The sequence below is a fragment of the Oncorhynchus clarkii genome, chromosome 23 (assembly GCF_045791955.1).
Source record: "Oncorhynchus clarkii lewisi isolate Uvic-CL-2024 chromosome 23, UVic_Ocla_1.0, whole genome shotgun sequence".
In the NCBI taxonomy this organism is placed as follows: Eukaryota; Metazoa; Chordata; class Actinopteri; order Salmoniformes; family Salmonidae; genus Oncorhynchus; species Oncorhynchus clarkii.
In genome coordinates this window covers 44,824,881-44,840,446 of record NC_092169.1, presented here as the reverse complement: position 1 = coordinate 44,840,446, position 15,566 = coordinate 44,824,881, and the positions used below count along the sequence as shown (strand labels likewise).

Genomic DNA, 15,566 nt, shown 5'->3' with positions numbered 1-15,566 from the left:
TGTGAGGAAATTAGCTCGGAGGCTAACATTTGTAATACCTTCATACTTAGGAGGAAGAGAAACCAAAACACACATCACAAATACATGATTAGATGGGGTTTATCAACAAGACCGATGTAATCTTACAGTAAATCAAACTGCAAAGCCGCCTTCCATTACAGAGTTAAACATTGCCGTAAAGCTCACCAGCACCCAACTGTGTCGTCATGAGAAATGCTTAATTGACAAACATAAATCCAAAACCAATTTTTTTGATATGTAAGATGATCCACGCCATCTGTTGATAAACAAGTTAAGCACCCAGTTGTCTCCTGATGCCTACACACCAGAGAACCCCCCCCCCCCCCCCCCCCCCCCCCCCCAGGCCCCCACCTCCCTAAACAGATGCTGCACCTCGAGAGGCTCTCTCTGGGCTCTGGGAGACAGCAGCTGTTCCCCTGGCCCAATGAGATGGGTGCATTTGAAATTGATAGATCATTATTTATTTACACTGCAATATTGTCTTTGGTGGAGCTAATAAATTCTCCAAGCCATTCTTCCTACGCTCTCCTAGCTCAGCATTATTGGTTACCTCAACATTCCTTTCAGGTTATTTTAGGGTTAGGATTAGCAGTTCCCTGTCTATTTCTATACACTTCCCATCGTAATTAAACCATCCTTGTATTTTTACAATAAGCAGTCCCTCAACATCCATCCATTGTACAAGACTTCATAGGCATTGTATTAACCCTCGTGTCATAGGTGACACGAGTCGACTTTTCTCTCTACTTGGAGGGGTTTCATGATCTGGTTTCATTCCAGACACGCTCCCCCTCAACTGTGAAGGAAGGGCTCCATGTTGGTGCAATAAGGAAGGGCTCCATGTAGGTGCAATAAGGAAGGGCTCCATGTTGGTGCAATAAGGAAGGGCTCCATGTTGGTGCAAAAAGGAAGGGCTCCATGTTGGTGCAATAAGGAAGGGCTCCATGTTGGTGCAATAAGGAAGGGCTCCATGTTGGTGCAAAAAGGAAGGGCTCCATGTTGATGCAATAAAGAAGAGCTCCATGTTGGTGCAATAAAGAAGGGCTCCATGTTGGTGCAATAAAGAAGGGCTCCATGTTGGTGCAATAAGGAAGGGCTCCATGTTGGTGCAATAAGGAAGGGCTCCATGTTGGTGCAATAAAGAAGGGCTCCATGTTGGTGCAATAAGGAAGGGCTCCATGTTGGTGCAATAAGGAAGGACTCCATGTTGGTGCAATAAGGAAGGGCTCCATGTTGGTGCAATAAAGAAGGGCTCCATGTTGGTGCAATAAGGAAGGGCTCCATTTGGTGCAATAAGGAAGGGCTCCATGTTGGTGCAATAAGGAAGGCTCCATGTTGGTGCAATAAAGAAGAGCTCCATGTTGGTGCAATAAAGAAGAGCTCCATGTTGGTGCAATAAGGAAGGGCTCCATGTTGGTGCAATAAAGAAGAGCTCCATGTTGGTGCAATAAGGAAGGGCTCCATTTGGTGCAATAAAGAAGAGCTCCATGTTGGTGCAATAAGGAAGGGCTCCATTTGGTGCAATAAAGAAGAGCTCCATGTTGGTGCAATAAGGAAGGGCTCCATTTGGTGCAATAAAGAAGAGCTCCATGTTGGTGCAATAAAGAAGGGCTCCATGTTGGTGCAATAAGGAAGGGCTCCATGTTGGCGCAATAAGGAAGGGCTCCATGTTGGGGCAATATTTGGAAATATTTAGGACTAACATCATTCCAAAACTAACTGCAGCTCTTTGTTAAGCGTTACAGTCATTTCAGTCGCTGTAGTAGATGACGTGCATAGCGTTGAGTCATCCGCATAAATATACACATTGGCCTTACTCAAAGCCAGTGGCATGTCGTTGGTCCTGTGTGTGACCCCCACAGGACCAAACTGAAGAGGCACATGCCCCTGTGTTCCCCACAAGACCAATCTGAAGAGGCACATGCCCCCTGTGCCCCCTATGGGCATGATGCCTCTGCTGCCCGCATGTATTATCCTTTTTTCCATCGTTGAGCTGTAACCTTAATTTATGGCCCTGCACTTCCTAGTAGCCGCTTCCTTATTTCCCCAACATGGAGCCCTTCCTTATTGCGCCATCATGGAGCCCTTCCTTATTGCACTTTAAATCCATTTGACGAAATTTCTATCAGCATGTTAAATGTGCAACCAGAGGGAAAAAAACTTTGGACCACCTTTACTCCACACACAGAGATGCATACAAAGCTCTCCCTCACCCTCCATTTGGCAAACTTGACCATATTTCTATCCTCCTAATTCCTGCTTACAAGCAAAATTAAAGCAGGACTAGATCAATAAAAAAAATTGGTCAGATGAAGCAGATGCTAAGCTACAGGACTGTTTTGCTAGCACAGACTGGAATATGTTCCGGGATTCCTCAGATGGCATTGAGGAGTACACCACATCTGTAATTGGCTTCATCAATAACTGCATCGATGACGTTGTCCCCAGAGTGACCGTACATACATATGTTGAGGATCAGCGTGGGGGATGTGTTGTTACCTACCCTACCACCTGGGGGTGGACCTTCAGGAAGTCCAGGATCCAGTTGAAGAGGGAGGTGTTTAGTCCCAGGATCCTTAGCTTAGTGATGAGCTTTGTGGACACTATGGTGTTGAACGCTGAGCTGTAGTCAGTGAACAGCATTCTCACAAAGGTGTTCCTTTTGTCCAGGTGGAAAAGGGCAGTGTGAGGTGCGATTGAGATGGACTCATCTGTGGATCTGTCGCAGCGGTATGCGAATTGGAGTGGGTCTAGGGATGATGGTGTTGATGTGTGCCATGAACAGCCTTTCAAAGCACTTCATGGCTACTGAAGCTACTGGGTGGTAGTCATTTAGGCAGGTTACCTTCGCTTTCTTGGGCACAGGGACTATGTTGGTCTGCATGTAGGTATCACAGACTCGGTCATGGAATGGTTGAAAATGTCAGTGAAGACACTTGCTAGTTGGTCCGCGCATGGTCTGAGTACACGTCCTGGTAATCTGTCTGGCCCCGCGGCCTTGTGAATGTTGACCTGTTTAAAGGTCTTGCTCACATTGGTTACAAAGAGCGTGATCACACAGTTGTCCGAAATGACTGCTTTAAAACAACCATTGTAATGTGTGTGTACCTCCTGTGTGTGTAACTCTTGTGAGGCTGCCTTATTCCCCTCTGACCGAGGGCGAAGTCGTTGAGTCACAGACCAGCAAAAATTGTGAGTTGTCTGTTACAGAACTCATAGGGCACAAAGGTTTTCATGTCATTGTGTGTCGTTATTGAGGACGTGGAGGGGGATTTTGTGTACTCTGTTGAAAAGGCCTTCTTACAGACATTGCTTAAAAATGTATTTTACTTTGTTGCTTTGTTTTGCTTAGAATGGCAAATGGAGCTATAAGACAATCCAAACATAACTTCTATATAACAGACATTCTCTGTTGGCATCTGTGTCATGTAAAGAAACCAAACAAGTGTAAAAGAAAAAATGTACAAGATGTGTACAAGACCTTATAGAGAACACTGACATGTAATTTACATTTACAAACAAATCAATAATATTTTTAGCATAATTTAATCATTTCTCATCATAAAAAAATGTATGTTGAATATGTGACTACTACAGTGGGCATCAATCACTATTAAAGATTTTCTGCCTGTACTGTGACAGTCAGAGAGATGTGGAGCCCAAACATGGAGTCCACACTGACCCCAAGAGGAAGGAATGCAGAAGGAGAGGCTGGTGTATAGTATATCACTGTAGAGACAGGCCTCTCTCTCTCGCTCTCTCTCTCTCTCTCTCTCAAAATGCAGAGAAATTAATTTGCTGCTGTATGTAAATATCCAACCTTATATTGACACAGATACAAAGATAATAAATGATTTATTTCCAATAATATAATTGCAAAGAAATGCAATGCATTTGTGGAATGTTTAATTGTCACATACATCATGTTGCTCAAAATTAAACTGGTGCATTTTCATCCTTTATATTGTTAGGATGAAAATTACTTTTCTCAATGTCCTTCACTGCTAAATGAAAAGGCATCTCTAAATGGGCAACATTTAGAAATCATATTTGACATTGGTTTTGAACAGAGACCTGCAGAAAGTACAATTTCAAAGATCTCTGTTTTTGGCACAAGTCTGTTCCAGCCCAGCATCTGTTGACTCAAAAATAATTTTGGGATCAAAGGGAGTTTTAAAGTACAAATGTTTATGTAAATCACAGGGGCTTCTGAGCGATGGAGGAGCACAACACATTGGCGTCAGGTTTCAAACAGTGCTGTTGATAGCATCTGGATTGTACTGTACCTCTGACAATGATACACATTTCAGAAGTGAAAAGGTGAAACCTAAGTATCAATAAGATCATTCATGTCAAGCCATCCATAATTGAAGCATTTATCAAAATAAATAGTAGGTTTTTTAAAACATTGTTCAAATATGGAATAACTTTTTCAAAATATGTAGTGGGCATTTTCTCAATACCTGCTTGTTTTCAAAAATCTTCAGAAGATTTTATTCGGAAGCAGTTATTCAAATTGGGTACATAGACATATCATCACATAATTTGATGTGATAATTACTCAGAGCTTTCCTATAATCAGAGAGAGCAACTACTGGATTGTAATCTGTTACAAACAATGCTGCTAACATTCACTCATTTGTCACATAATGAGGCCATTATGTGCATTTAAAGATGTAATGTATTTTTGATTAAATACTGTGAATCATTACTGTGTTTTGAACTCTATTAGTAACACTAATTAGTTTACTGGGACGAATTTAGGAATGTAAATGACCAGACTGGATTTCCACTACAACCTCAACACAAGCAACCTGTTATTTGGTATTTATGTACATATGGAGCATCTGTAAGACATAACATCATACCACTTCGAAAATTCATGAAATACCTCTCAATAGGCCCATGTTAACTTTGGGGCCCCTATATCTTTGTTCGTGTGATTGTAGTCACAAACGGATTCTCTTGTTCTCCAGATTTACGGTCCTGCATGTGTGATCACGGCCCTGGCACTCCGTGCAACTTTTTACGTTGCTTACAAAACTGGATGCTCTAATGAAATGTCTCGAAATTGACTGAAGTTTGAACCTCCATATTATAATACAGTATATAATGTTTAATAACGTGTTTATCACCTATAAGGTTCTCACCAAGTCTTAGAATATCTTGCCTATAAGATATAACCTAAACACACATCAAAGGAGACATGCAACTTCAAAATAATGTTGCTCGTCTTTAAATTAAGTTATAGTGTTGTACAATATAACATATATTACAAATAAAAATACAAAGTAGCCTATTCGTTTTTAATTACATTAGGCTAATTATTGACGTGAGAGTGGACGTATTCGACATCAAATCAAGACATGGTTATTGTATGTCCCTGAGACACACTGTAATAAACAGAGACTTGGGCCATTAATTTTATCGATAGTGAATGAACCTGCTGATAGTTTAGCATAGTTTAGCCGACAAAACTCAACTCCGTGATTTACTATGCGAGTCGACTGCATCTAGCGTGGGCGGAAGGGTAATACGACATCACATACAATTAAGTTTAGATGTATTTTTTTAAGCTACTGTTTTCAGGTAGCTTTTCTTTGGTTGCTGACATCAGTAGTTTTTTTAAATGAAAAAGTACATTTTATGTGATGGCGGAGCTCCAGTCCGCACACGCTAGTCACCGCACAACTCCAACGTAAATCATCAAGTTGAGTTTAGTCGGCTAAGCATTGCCTAATGATAGGACTATAGACATAGGACTACTATGATAGGCTAACCTATTCATCATGACATTATGCATAAACTATTTAATATTCTTGCAAAATCTATAGGCTATCCCATGGCAATAGGAAAATTACTACAGTCAGAAAAAACTGCCTAGAAAGAAAATAACTTTATTCAAACCAATGAATGAACAATTGATTGTGCTACCTTGATGCATTCTGCTCGCTTCCAGCGGAGTTATTTTACGCGTGAATTGCCTTATATTCTCATACCTTTTCGTTGCAGTCCTCATTTTGTACCCGGTGACAAAAGTTTTATTTCAACAATATGAAGGTAGTGCACCTGTTCTTCCTCTCTATTGGTCGAAGCATGACTACAGTACCCACGAAACCCTGCGCTCAGCCTCTCGCTCACTCTGTGCTCTGCGCCAGTCTGTTCAGGGAACCAGTTCGCTTGGCCTTTTTTCTGCCTTCTCACTGTTGCCTGGTGTCAACCTACACCCAGTAGACATATCCCTCCCTCTTCAACGACTGCTTCCAATTTGCCTTCACTTTTCTTATCACAAGCACTATTGGCTTTTGCGCTGTCAGTCAGACGCCTCTACCGTAGCTGGAGTTTAGTAGCAACAGCTCGGAAACATCTGGCTGCCGCAGCCCTTCTCTCTACGCTCACTCGGTCCGTCTTTCCTGCCACTGCAGGTTGTTATGGACATTTGTTGAAAGTCAATCTAGTTATTTTTCAGCCTCAATAGGATTTGACGAAGGACGCAGGAAGACATTGGAGCTTGTTGTCTGTAAGTGCCTTTAATACCACAGTCCGAAAGGGTGATGAAAGGAGGTTAAAGAATGAAAGGGGAAAAAGTAATAATCCTTTCTAGCGACTGTTGTGTTCACATAATAGTTGCTATGTTAGCTCCTTCGTAGTGCCTGTCGGCATTGCATCGGGGCCTGCTACAGAACTGCTATAGCCTACTAATGATCGAACGTGTACTTTTTTTTGTTAGCCACCGTGGCTAGCTAGCTTGATTGCGCTTGTGCGCGCGAGAGATATTGTATTTGTAGTCTTGCGAATGTTCTGTTGTGTTGTTCGCGACAGTCTTCCATTCTGGAACCAGCAGCGCAGAGAAATGTTGGTAGCCAGACCCTGGAGGAGTAGCCTACAGAGGTTGACAGATACATTGATCAGTTGCTTGTATCGGTAGTAGTGTGTCATGTCCGGTCTCAAGAAGTTTATGGAAGTAATGGCTAATTTATGACAGTTGTTTCCTGGCTTTTGATCTTTTTGTAGACTAGGCTAATCCAAAGAAAGGCAATGGCAATGATACAATGGATATATTTGGATTAAGTGTTGTGTTGCAAATTGTAATATTAATGTTGTAACATTGTTACCAATTACCCAAACACACTCTAGGACTATTTAATGATACATGATATCCTTTTTTTTGTGAAAGGAATAGACTATGTTCTGTGAAAGCCTCGGATCCTGAATCGGTAATATAGGCTAATTATTTAGGTGCAACTCCAATTTTCCCATTTGCGTGCAGCGTCACTGATTTGAAGGTAATTTAAAGATATATATGAATAACATAAGATATCTGGCCATAGGTTTGTTCTATCAGCCTACATATGGCCTATATATTCGTGTGTTTCTCCTCTTTCTAAAGTATAGGCTACACTCATTAGCATAAATTGCAATTAATTCCTAAAGGTTTTGATCTTGTACATTTTCATAACAAAACTTGAGAATTATATTACATCACTGAAGCTGGAGTCTTATATCTCCCTCTCTAACTTGAAGCATCAGCTGTACATAGCCCATCTGTAAATAGCCCACTCACCTACCTCATCCCCATATTGTTTTTTTGCTCCTTTGCACCCCAGTATCTTTACTTGCACATTCATCTTCTGCACATCTATCACTCCAGTATTTAATTGCTAAATTGTAATTATTTTGCCACTATGGCCTATTTATTGCCTTACCTCCCTAATCTTACTACATTTGCACACACTGTATATAGATTTTTCTATTGTGTTATTGGCTGTACGTTTGTGTATGTTTGTGTAACTCTGTGATGTTTGTGTCGCACTGCTTTGCTTTATCTTGGCCAGGTCGCAGTTGTAAATGAGAACTTGTTCTCAACTGGCCTACCTGGTTAAATAAAGGTGAACTAAAAAATAAAATACATTTAAGAAATGCCCCTTATGTCAACAGGAACATGTTGAATGTCTTGAATGTAAAGTTCACATCAATATAGGCTACACAAAAAATGTTAATATATGATCAAATCAAATCAAAGTTTATTTGTCACGTGCGCCAAATACAACAGGTGTAGTAGACCGTACAGTGAAATGCGTACTTACTAACCAATAGTGCAAAAAAGGTGTTAGGTGAACAATAGGTAAGTAAAGAAATAAAACAACAGTAAAAAGACAGGCTATATACAGGCTATAAAAGTAGCCAGGCTATATACAGACACCGGTTAGTCAGGCTGATTGAGGTAGTATGTACATGTAGATATGGTTAAAGTGACTATGCATATATGATGAACAGAGAGTAGCAGTATCGTAAAAGAGGGGTTGGCGGGTGGTGGGTGGTGGGACACAATGCAGATAGCCCGGTTAGCCAATGTGCGGGAGCAGTCTATTGTTATTGTTTATTATTGTTATTGTTTCATATGAATAATAATGTGCTGCATATAGATGTGTGGCTGTGATCCATTCACATGGCAGATAAATTAATTCCTCGTGGAATAAAAATACCCACTGAAATATTCACACGAAAGAGTGGAATACTTTCACAAAAGAAAGCAGAAGCTGTAGTCAGTTTTAGGCAGCCCATTAAGGAATAGTGTAGTTTTTGTTTCATTTAGAATATCACCCATGAGGTCAATACGATTGTTCCCATTGTTATTTTCTACATTTTTCTGTCAGTTGTCCAAAGGGTTAGGGAAATGAATTACGGTAATGGCAAGGGCAGTGAACCATACAAAAGTTGAAAACAATATCAGCTGCGTGGATCTGTCAGTTGAAAATGTGCTGTTCTGGCCTTTGTTTATGGTTACTGGAAGGAGAGCAGGCGGCAAAAAAAAACACAAAAACTTGAGGGTATTTAAATTCATTGCGCAGGAAACTAGGTTAGAAAAAAAAATGTTGGTTTTCACACAGACCTATTTTCTTAAGTTATCCTTTAGAGTGAAGAGGTAGGGGGAAGTTGTCTAGTTTTCCACCCAAGCACCTCAATACATGTACCCCCTTTTTTTAGAGAGAGGAGAAAAAAAGAAACAAAGTTGTATAAAGGAGAGGCTGGTGGCAGAGTGTAGAGGAGTAGCATATGGCTGTAAAAGGAGCACAGCTGGAGGTAGCATTTCCATCTGAACATGATGTCAGAGCAGCTGACAGGCTGCCATCCCCCAGTCTTTTATTCTAATGCACAGACTGGGAGTTAGTGTGTGTGCGGATCTGTGTTCAGGAGGAGGTATCTCATTCCCCTCCAACATCTCCTCCGCTTTGCATCTGTCTTCCACAGTTTGCATTTTTTTTTCTCCTACCCCCTCATTGATTCTGCAAAAAAGCTGCAGCCGGCCCAGCTTTTCTACTACAGTGGACTTAATCAAGTTGATGCATACTGCAGGTACTGTGGGAAAGGGTCCGGGGCCCTGGGAGGGTTTTATTTTGTATGAGTAGCTCTGGCTTTTCCAGGGCTTTTCCCAGGGTCAGGCTACTTTTAGTCAGAGCTCTATGGAATAGGAAGTGAAGGATTTAGTCTACATGTTGTGTATGTGTACAGTAGTTGTTTACTGTAGCTAAGCAAGGGACTGGTGTAGTCAGGAAGAGCTTTCCTAGTTTTTCTCTGGTTTGTAGTGAGCAAGTTGGGCTTGGAGTTGAATGTTTGTTGAAATTATTGTCATTTGTTTCACCCAAAATACATTTCTTAATTTGTGTTTAACTAATGATTAAATGCAACTTAACGTGTATTTATTGTCTGGTAAACACAGTATTAATTTATCAAATCTGATCCAACAGATAACTGCTACTATCAAAATTGTAAATCTTTATACTCATAAAGTTATTCTGGTTAAAACATCCACAAACAATGTAAAAAAAATAAAATACAAATCTATAGGGTAATTTTTACTAAGAATAATTCAACCTTTTAAATCTAACTTTTGGGGCGGCAGGTAGCCTAGTGGTTAGAGCGTTGGGCCAGTAACCGAAAGGTTGCTGGATCGGATCCCAGAGCTGTCGTTCTGCCTCTGAATAAGGCAGTTAACTCACTGTTCCCCGGTAGGCTGTAAATGAGAATTTGTTCTTAACTGACTTTCCTAGTTAAATAAAAGTTCAATAAAAAAAATACAAAATAACTGTCTTTGAAATGACTTGAAAGCCTGATGTCCTCTTTCCCTGGCTTGTGTTGATTTTTTCTGTTGGTGGTGACTAATTTAGAAGTTGCAGATTTGAGCTGCCTGAATTGGCTAGACAGCTGTAATCGCACTCCTCCTAGTCTTAATCTCTTTATCTGGGCAGCAGCTGCCATATGGCCACAGTCAGCTGGATCAGATGTTTGTAAGCCTCCTTCTCCGTCCCTCTCTGTCCTGACAGACCCCTAATTTGATCGCTGCTACCTTGTGAGTTGTCCTACTATCTTTATTTTTAGCCATCTTAAGGATTAGGATGGCTGTAGACTACAGGGCACTTAAAGTGATTGTACTGTAAATCTTCAGTGCCGTTCTCTTTAGGGAGGATGTGCGGTTTCTAGAAAGATTTGAGGTAGGGGGAGCGTGGGGTGGTTGCCTGGGGGGTTGGACATCCTTGTCCCTGTAAGCCTCCCATTAAGGAAAGTCTGAACTCTGCTCCAGTGAGGAGGATCGCACACTTGTTCACTCACATTCAAAAGGGTTTATTTAACTGCTTAATGTTCAGGCTCATGTATTCTTTCAGGCAAAAAAAAGATACTTGGTTTACAGGTGTGATCTTTTTTTTCTCCTTAAAAAGTATGAATCTCTATTAGTCAAGTTTATTTAATGAAATGTTTTTCTGGAATAGGACTCTCTTTTTAGCAAATATAATGACAATAAAAGGCCTTTTGTAATTACCAACAAGGCAACCTGTTTTTCAAACCCTTCAATTCCGCGTGTACAGTCGTTATTCTCAGTATACTTACAGTAGGCCTCTGGAATCAGTAGCTTGTGTATGTGAGGATTGCATGTGTACCTGAAATCCTGTTACCTAAAGAGTCTGGCCAGGCCAATGTGGGTTATTAAAAATAACCTCACTAGGAGCTGGGAGAGTAAAGCGTGGAAGCAGTTCAGTTAGCAGGCGGGCGGGGAGACATCTGTGTGACCAGGCGGAGGTTAGCTGCTGAAGCCTCTCTGTGATCATGTGGAGCAGCCATTGGTCGCAGTCTAGAGCAACACCTCTCCCAAATATCGTCCGGAAACATTTAGGTTTATGGAGCAATTAGACTCTACCTGTTTTTTATTTGGTGTTTGTGTGTCTGAAAGTTGGAGTTTGTTGGTGGTAAAACATGTTAGCAGAATCTAAAAAGGAAAATGTGTCTTTGGTGATGTTTTAGTGACAGTTTTGTAAATGTATTTTAAAATGTCAAGGATTTCTTGTGTAGGCACATTTTTGTTCCCTTTTGGGTGAGTGAGAGAGAGGGTGAGTGAGTGAGAGAGAGGGTGGGTGAGTGAGTGAGTGGGTGAGTGAGTGAGAGAGAGGGTGAGTGAGTGAGTGGGTGAGTGAGCGAGAGGGTGAGTGGGTGGGTGAGTGAGAGAGTGGGTGAGAGAGAGAGTGGGTGGGTGAGAGAGAGAGAGAGGGTGAGTGAGTGAGTGGGTGAGTGAGAGAGTGGGTGGGTGAGAGAGAAGGTGAGTGAGAGAGAGAGTGGGTGAGTGAATGAGTGAGTGAGTGAGTGAGTGGGTGAGTGAGAGAGAGGGTGAGTGAGTGAGTGAGTGAGTGAGTGAGTGAGTGAGTGGGTGAGTGGGTGAGAGAGAGGGTGAGTGGGTGAGTGAGAGAGTGGGTGGGTGAGAGAGAAGGTGAGTGAGAGAGAGGGTGAGTGAGAGAGCGGGTGAGTGAGTGAGAGAGAGGGTGAGTGAGTGAGTGGGTGAGTGAGAGAGAGGGTGAGTGAGTGAGAGAGAGGGTGAGTGAGTGAGAGAGAGGGTGAGTGAGTGAGTGAGTGAGTGAGTGAGTGAGTGAGTGAGAGAGAGAGAGGGTGGGTGAGTGGGTGAGTGAATGAGTGGGTGAGTGAGTGGGTGAGTGAGAGAGAGGGTGAGTGAGTGAGAGAGAGGGTGTGTGAGTGAGTGAGTGAGTGAGTGAGTGGGTGAGTGAATGAGTGGGTGAGTGAGAGAGTTGGTGGGTGAGTAAGAGAGAGTGGGTGAGTGAGTGAGAGAGAGGGTGAGTGAGTGACAGAGAGGGTGAGTGAGTGACAGAGAGGGTGAGTGAACGAGAGAGAGGGTGAGTGAATGAGTGAGAGGGTGAGTGAGTGAGTGGGTGAGTGAGTGAGTGAGTGAGTGAGTGAGTGAGTGAGAGAGTGGGTGGGTGAGAAAGAGGGTGAGTGAGTGACAGAGAGGGTATGTGAGTGAGAGAGAGGGTGAGTGAGTGAGTGAGTGAGTGAGTGAGTGAGTGAGTGAGTGAGTGGGTGAGAGAGAGAGTGAAGTGAGTGGGTGAGAAAGAGGGTGAGTGAGTGAGTGAGTGGGTGAGTAAGTGAGAGAGTGGGTGAGTGAGTGCATGAGGTGAGAGAGTGGGTGAGTGGATCCAGACAGATTGTCTACAAGCTAAAACAAAAATAATGTACCTCTAACATCTTCTAAAATAATGTACCTCTAACATCTTCTAAAATAATGTACCTCTAACATCTTCTAAAATAATGTACCTCTAACATCTTCTAAAATAATGTACCTCTAACATCTTCTAAAATAATGTGCCTCTAACATCTGCTGTCTGTTCTAGGTTATGAAGACATCATGGAGTTCCCAGACCACAGCAGACATTTGCTACAGTGTCTGAGTGAGCAGAGGCATCAGGGTTTCCTTTGTGATTCCACTGTGCTGGTCGGCGATGCCCAGTTCCGGGCCCATCGAGCAGTGCTGGCTTCATGCAGCATGTACTTCCATCTCTTTTACAAGGACCAGCTGGACAAAAGGGACATTGTTCATCTGAACAGCGACATTGTTACAGCCCCAGCGTTCGCTCTCCTGCTGGAGTTCATGTACGAGGGGAAGCTCCAGTTCAAAGCCCTGCCCGTGGAGGATGTGCTGGCTGCTGCCAGCTTCCTCCACATGTACCACATTGTCAAGGTCTGCAAGAAGAAGCTGAAGCACAAAGCCACTGCGGAGGCAGACAGCACCAAGAAGGAGGAGGACGCTTCCAGCTGCTCTGACAAACTAGAGAGCTTCTCCGAGGGCAGCACGGGCCAACCAGCCACAGCTGACCTATTGCCCAGTGACGATGAAGACCTGGAGTCCAAGCAGGACCCCAGTAGCCTGTGGAGGCTACCCACTGACAGGGCAGGCACCCCGGCCACTGCCACCAGCCCAGGGGAAGATGACGCCCATGGCAGTCCCCCCAAGCTGCAATCCCCAACTGGCAGCCCCAGCAGCTCTATAGGCTCCCTGTCCCGGAGGTCTGTGGGCTCCCGTGGCTCCCGCAGAGTGTCGTCGGATGCAGACTGTGTCCTGGACTTGTCTGTGAAGTCCAGCCTGACTGGGCCAAGCGAGGCCTTGTCCAATAACCCTTACTTCTGTGGTGTGGTGATGCCAGATAGCCTGCAGGGCACCCTGGTCCAGGTGAAGCAGGAGAAGAACACGGGCTCAGACCATGAGGACCTGGTGAGTGGTGACTACGAGATGGACCACAGCGGGCCCAAAGCCACCCCTCCCAGAACCAACGGAGGTCTGAACCACCACTTGGTCAGCAGCCATGCTCACAGACGCCTGGAGGCCCACCTGTCAGCCCTGCGTGATGCCACCCTGGCCAGTGAACTGGAGCGTGACGACAAGGTCAGCAATAATGACATGCTGGGCGGAGAGAGTGAGAGGGCCCAGGTTGAGACGGCCAGCATCGACAGCACCCTGCTGCCCTACGTGTCCAATATGCTGAACGCCCCTCACACTCAGATCTTTATGTGCCCGCTGTGCAACAAGGTGTTTCCCAGTCCGCACATCCTCCAGATCCACCTCAGCACACACTTTCGTGAGCAGGAAGGCGTGCGCGCCAAGCCCGCCAGCGACATCAACGTGCCCACCTGCTCCATCTGCGGCAAGACGTTCTCCTGCATGTACACCCTGAAGCGCCACGAGCGGACTCACTCTGGAGAGAAGCCATACACTTGCACCACGTGCGGTAAGAGCTTCCAGTACTCTCACAACCTGAGCCGGCACGCCGTGGTGCACACCCGAGAGAAGCCGCACGCCTGCAAATGGTGCGAGCGGCGCTTCACCCAGTCCGGGGACCTGTACCGCCACATCCGCAAGTTCCACTGCGAACTGGTCAACTCTCTCTCTGTCAAGAGTGAAGGCCTCAAACTACCCACCCTCCACAGGGACTGGGCCATAGAGGATAGTTCTCAAGAACTGTGGAAGTGAAGCCTGCTGAAATAATCAGGACTCCTTTGTTTTTAAGCTAAATGAGAGAGGTGTCAGTGAAGGTTGGGCAGAGAGGTAAGGGAGTTGGAGCACGGGTTGTGGGTAGGAGAGGGGTCTGATTTAGTCATGTTTCTTGTACGTACATTACAAAATCTGGTTAAATGGCACTTTAATAGAACATGAAGATGTTACTACTGTTTTCAGTTCCAGTCCTTTGTTCTGTTCTAATCTTTTATTTGTTCAGATTTAGTTCAATATAAAAAAAACATGGGCGCTGGTATCAACACCCAGTGTTATGTCATCTTCTTGTGTATAGATACACTCCTTAATCTAAGGCACACCTTCAACGACAACCATATGAAGTGTTCAGGTAACACACTGACGTTGAAGATTATTAGAATACACTAAACGGGTACTGCTCATCAATTTATACCAGTGCACATATGTGTGTGTGTATTAATATGTGTGTATATAGTGCACTATATTTTTATTATCAAATTTCATTGGTGTGTGTGTGCGTTTGCGTGTGTGTGTGTGTGTGTGTGTGTGTTTAAGGAAACTGGAAAGAGGTCTGCTCTAACAAGCTTCTGCTCCTTAAGCTCTTGACTGATGAAAGACATATGGCACTCATGCAATGTACAGCTTCCTTTTTCACATGAATTCAAGTATTTTCTAAAATTCTTTATGAATGATTATTATACAATTTCTTAAATCTATCTGCTGCCTTTAAACATCCCTTTAATTTCATTTGGCTGTATCCTATAGGTTATGATTATGGATTTATTTTTGGAAAATGGGATCTGATATTGCATGAAGTCCAACCTGTATATTTGAAATGTGAATTACTGTATAACTGTACACTGTAATTGAGCAAATATAGAACAGACAATGTGAATATCCAAGGGTGCAGTCGGTTAAGAAACCCGGAATATTACAGTTATGGAAAATGCATGAATATGATTTATCTTACATTTGCTTGTTTTATTTTTAGGGGGGGGGGGTGTATTCTAAATTAACTTATTTCATTCTTAAGTAGTTTATTTATTTTCTTTGCTCCTTTTGAGAGTCTGTCGGGACTCCTTTGAAATGTTCTTCTGGGCTGTGAAGATATTGTGTCAATGCACTGGTCTTGGGTTTGAGTTTGTGTAACGGAATGTGAGGTGAAGTTTGTCTTCAGACTGACAGAGGTGGCAGTGTGGGCTGAATGCCAGTAGTGACCTAACTAATCTACTGAAGATCT

At 43.3% G+C, this 15,566-nt stretch overlaps 1 protein-coding gene across 3 annotated transcripts; it reads left to right on the top strand.

Annotated features, from left to right (window-relative positions):
* Window positions 1–6,409: 6,409 nt before the first annotated feature.
* On the top strand, window positions 6,410–15,261 carry LOC139381809 (zinc finger and BTB domain-containing protein 18-like). 3 transcript variants are annotated; one of them, XM_071125582.1, is made up of 2 exons: window positions 6,410–6,541; window positions 12,693–15,261. In XM_071125582.1, exon 2 carries the CDS (start codon window positions 12,707–12,709, stop codon window positions 14,324–14,326), a length of 1,620 nt encoding a protein of 539 aa, XP_070981683.1. In that variant the 5' UTR covers window positions 6,410–6,541; window positions 12,693–12,706; the 3' UTR covers window positions 14,327–15,261. The 3 variants fall into 3 exon arrangements, with proteins under 3 accessions (XP_070981683.1, XP_070981684.1, XP_070981685.1); XM_071125583.1 differs by lacking the exon at window positions 6,410–6,541 and adding an exon at window positions 9,217–9,378; XM_071125584.1 differs by lacking the exon at window positions 6,410–6,541 and adding an exon at window positions 11,125–11,191.
* The last annotated feature ends 305 nt before the right edge of the window (window positions 15,262–15,566 follow it).

Bases quoted from the DNA above. Each gene is read 5' to 3' on its own strand.
- LOC139381809 (XM_071125584.1), top strand. From the start codon at position 11,125: ATGTGGAGCAGCCATTGGTCGCAGTCTAGAGCAACACCTCTCCCAAAT. The intron at 11,192-12,692 runs GTTTATGGAGCA...TGTCTGTTCTAG, and splicing joins TATCGTCCGGAAACATTTAG to GTTATGAAGACATCATGGAG.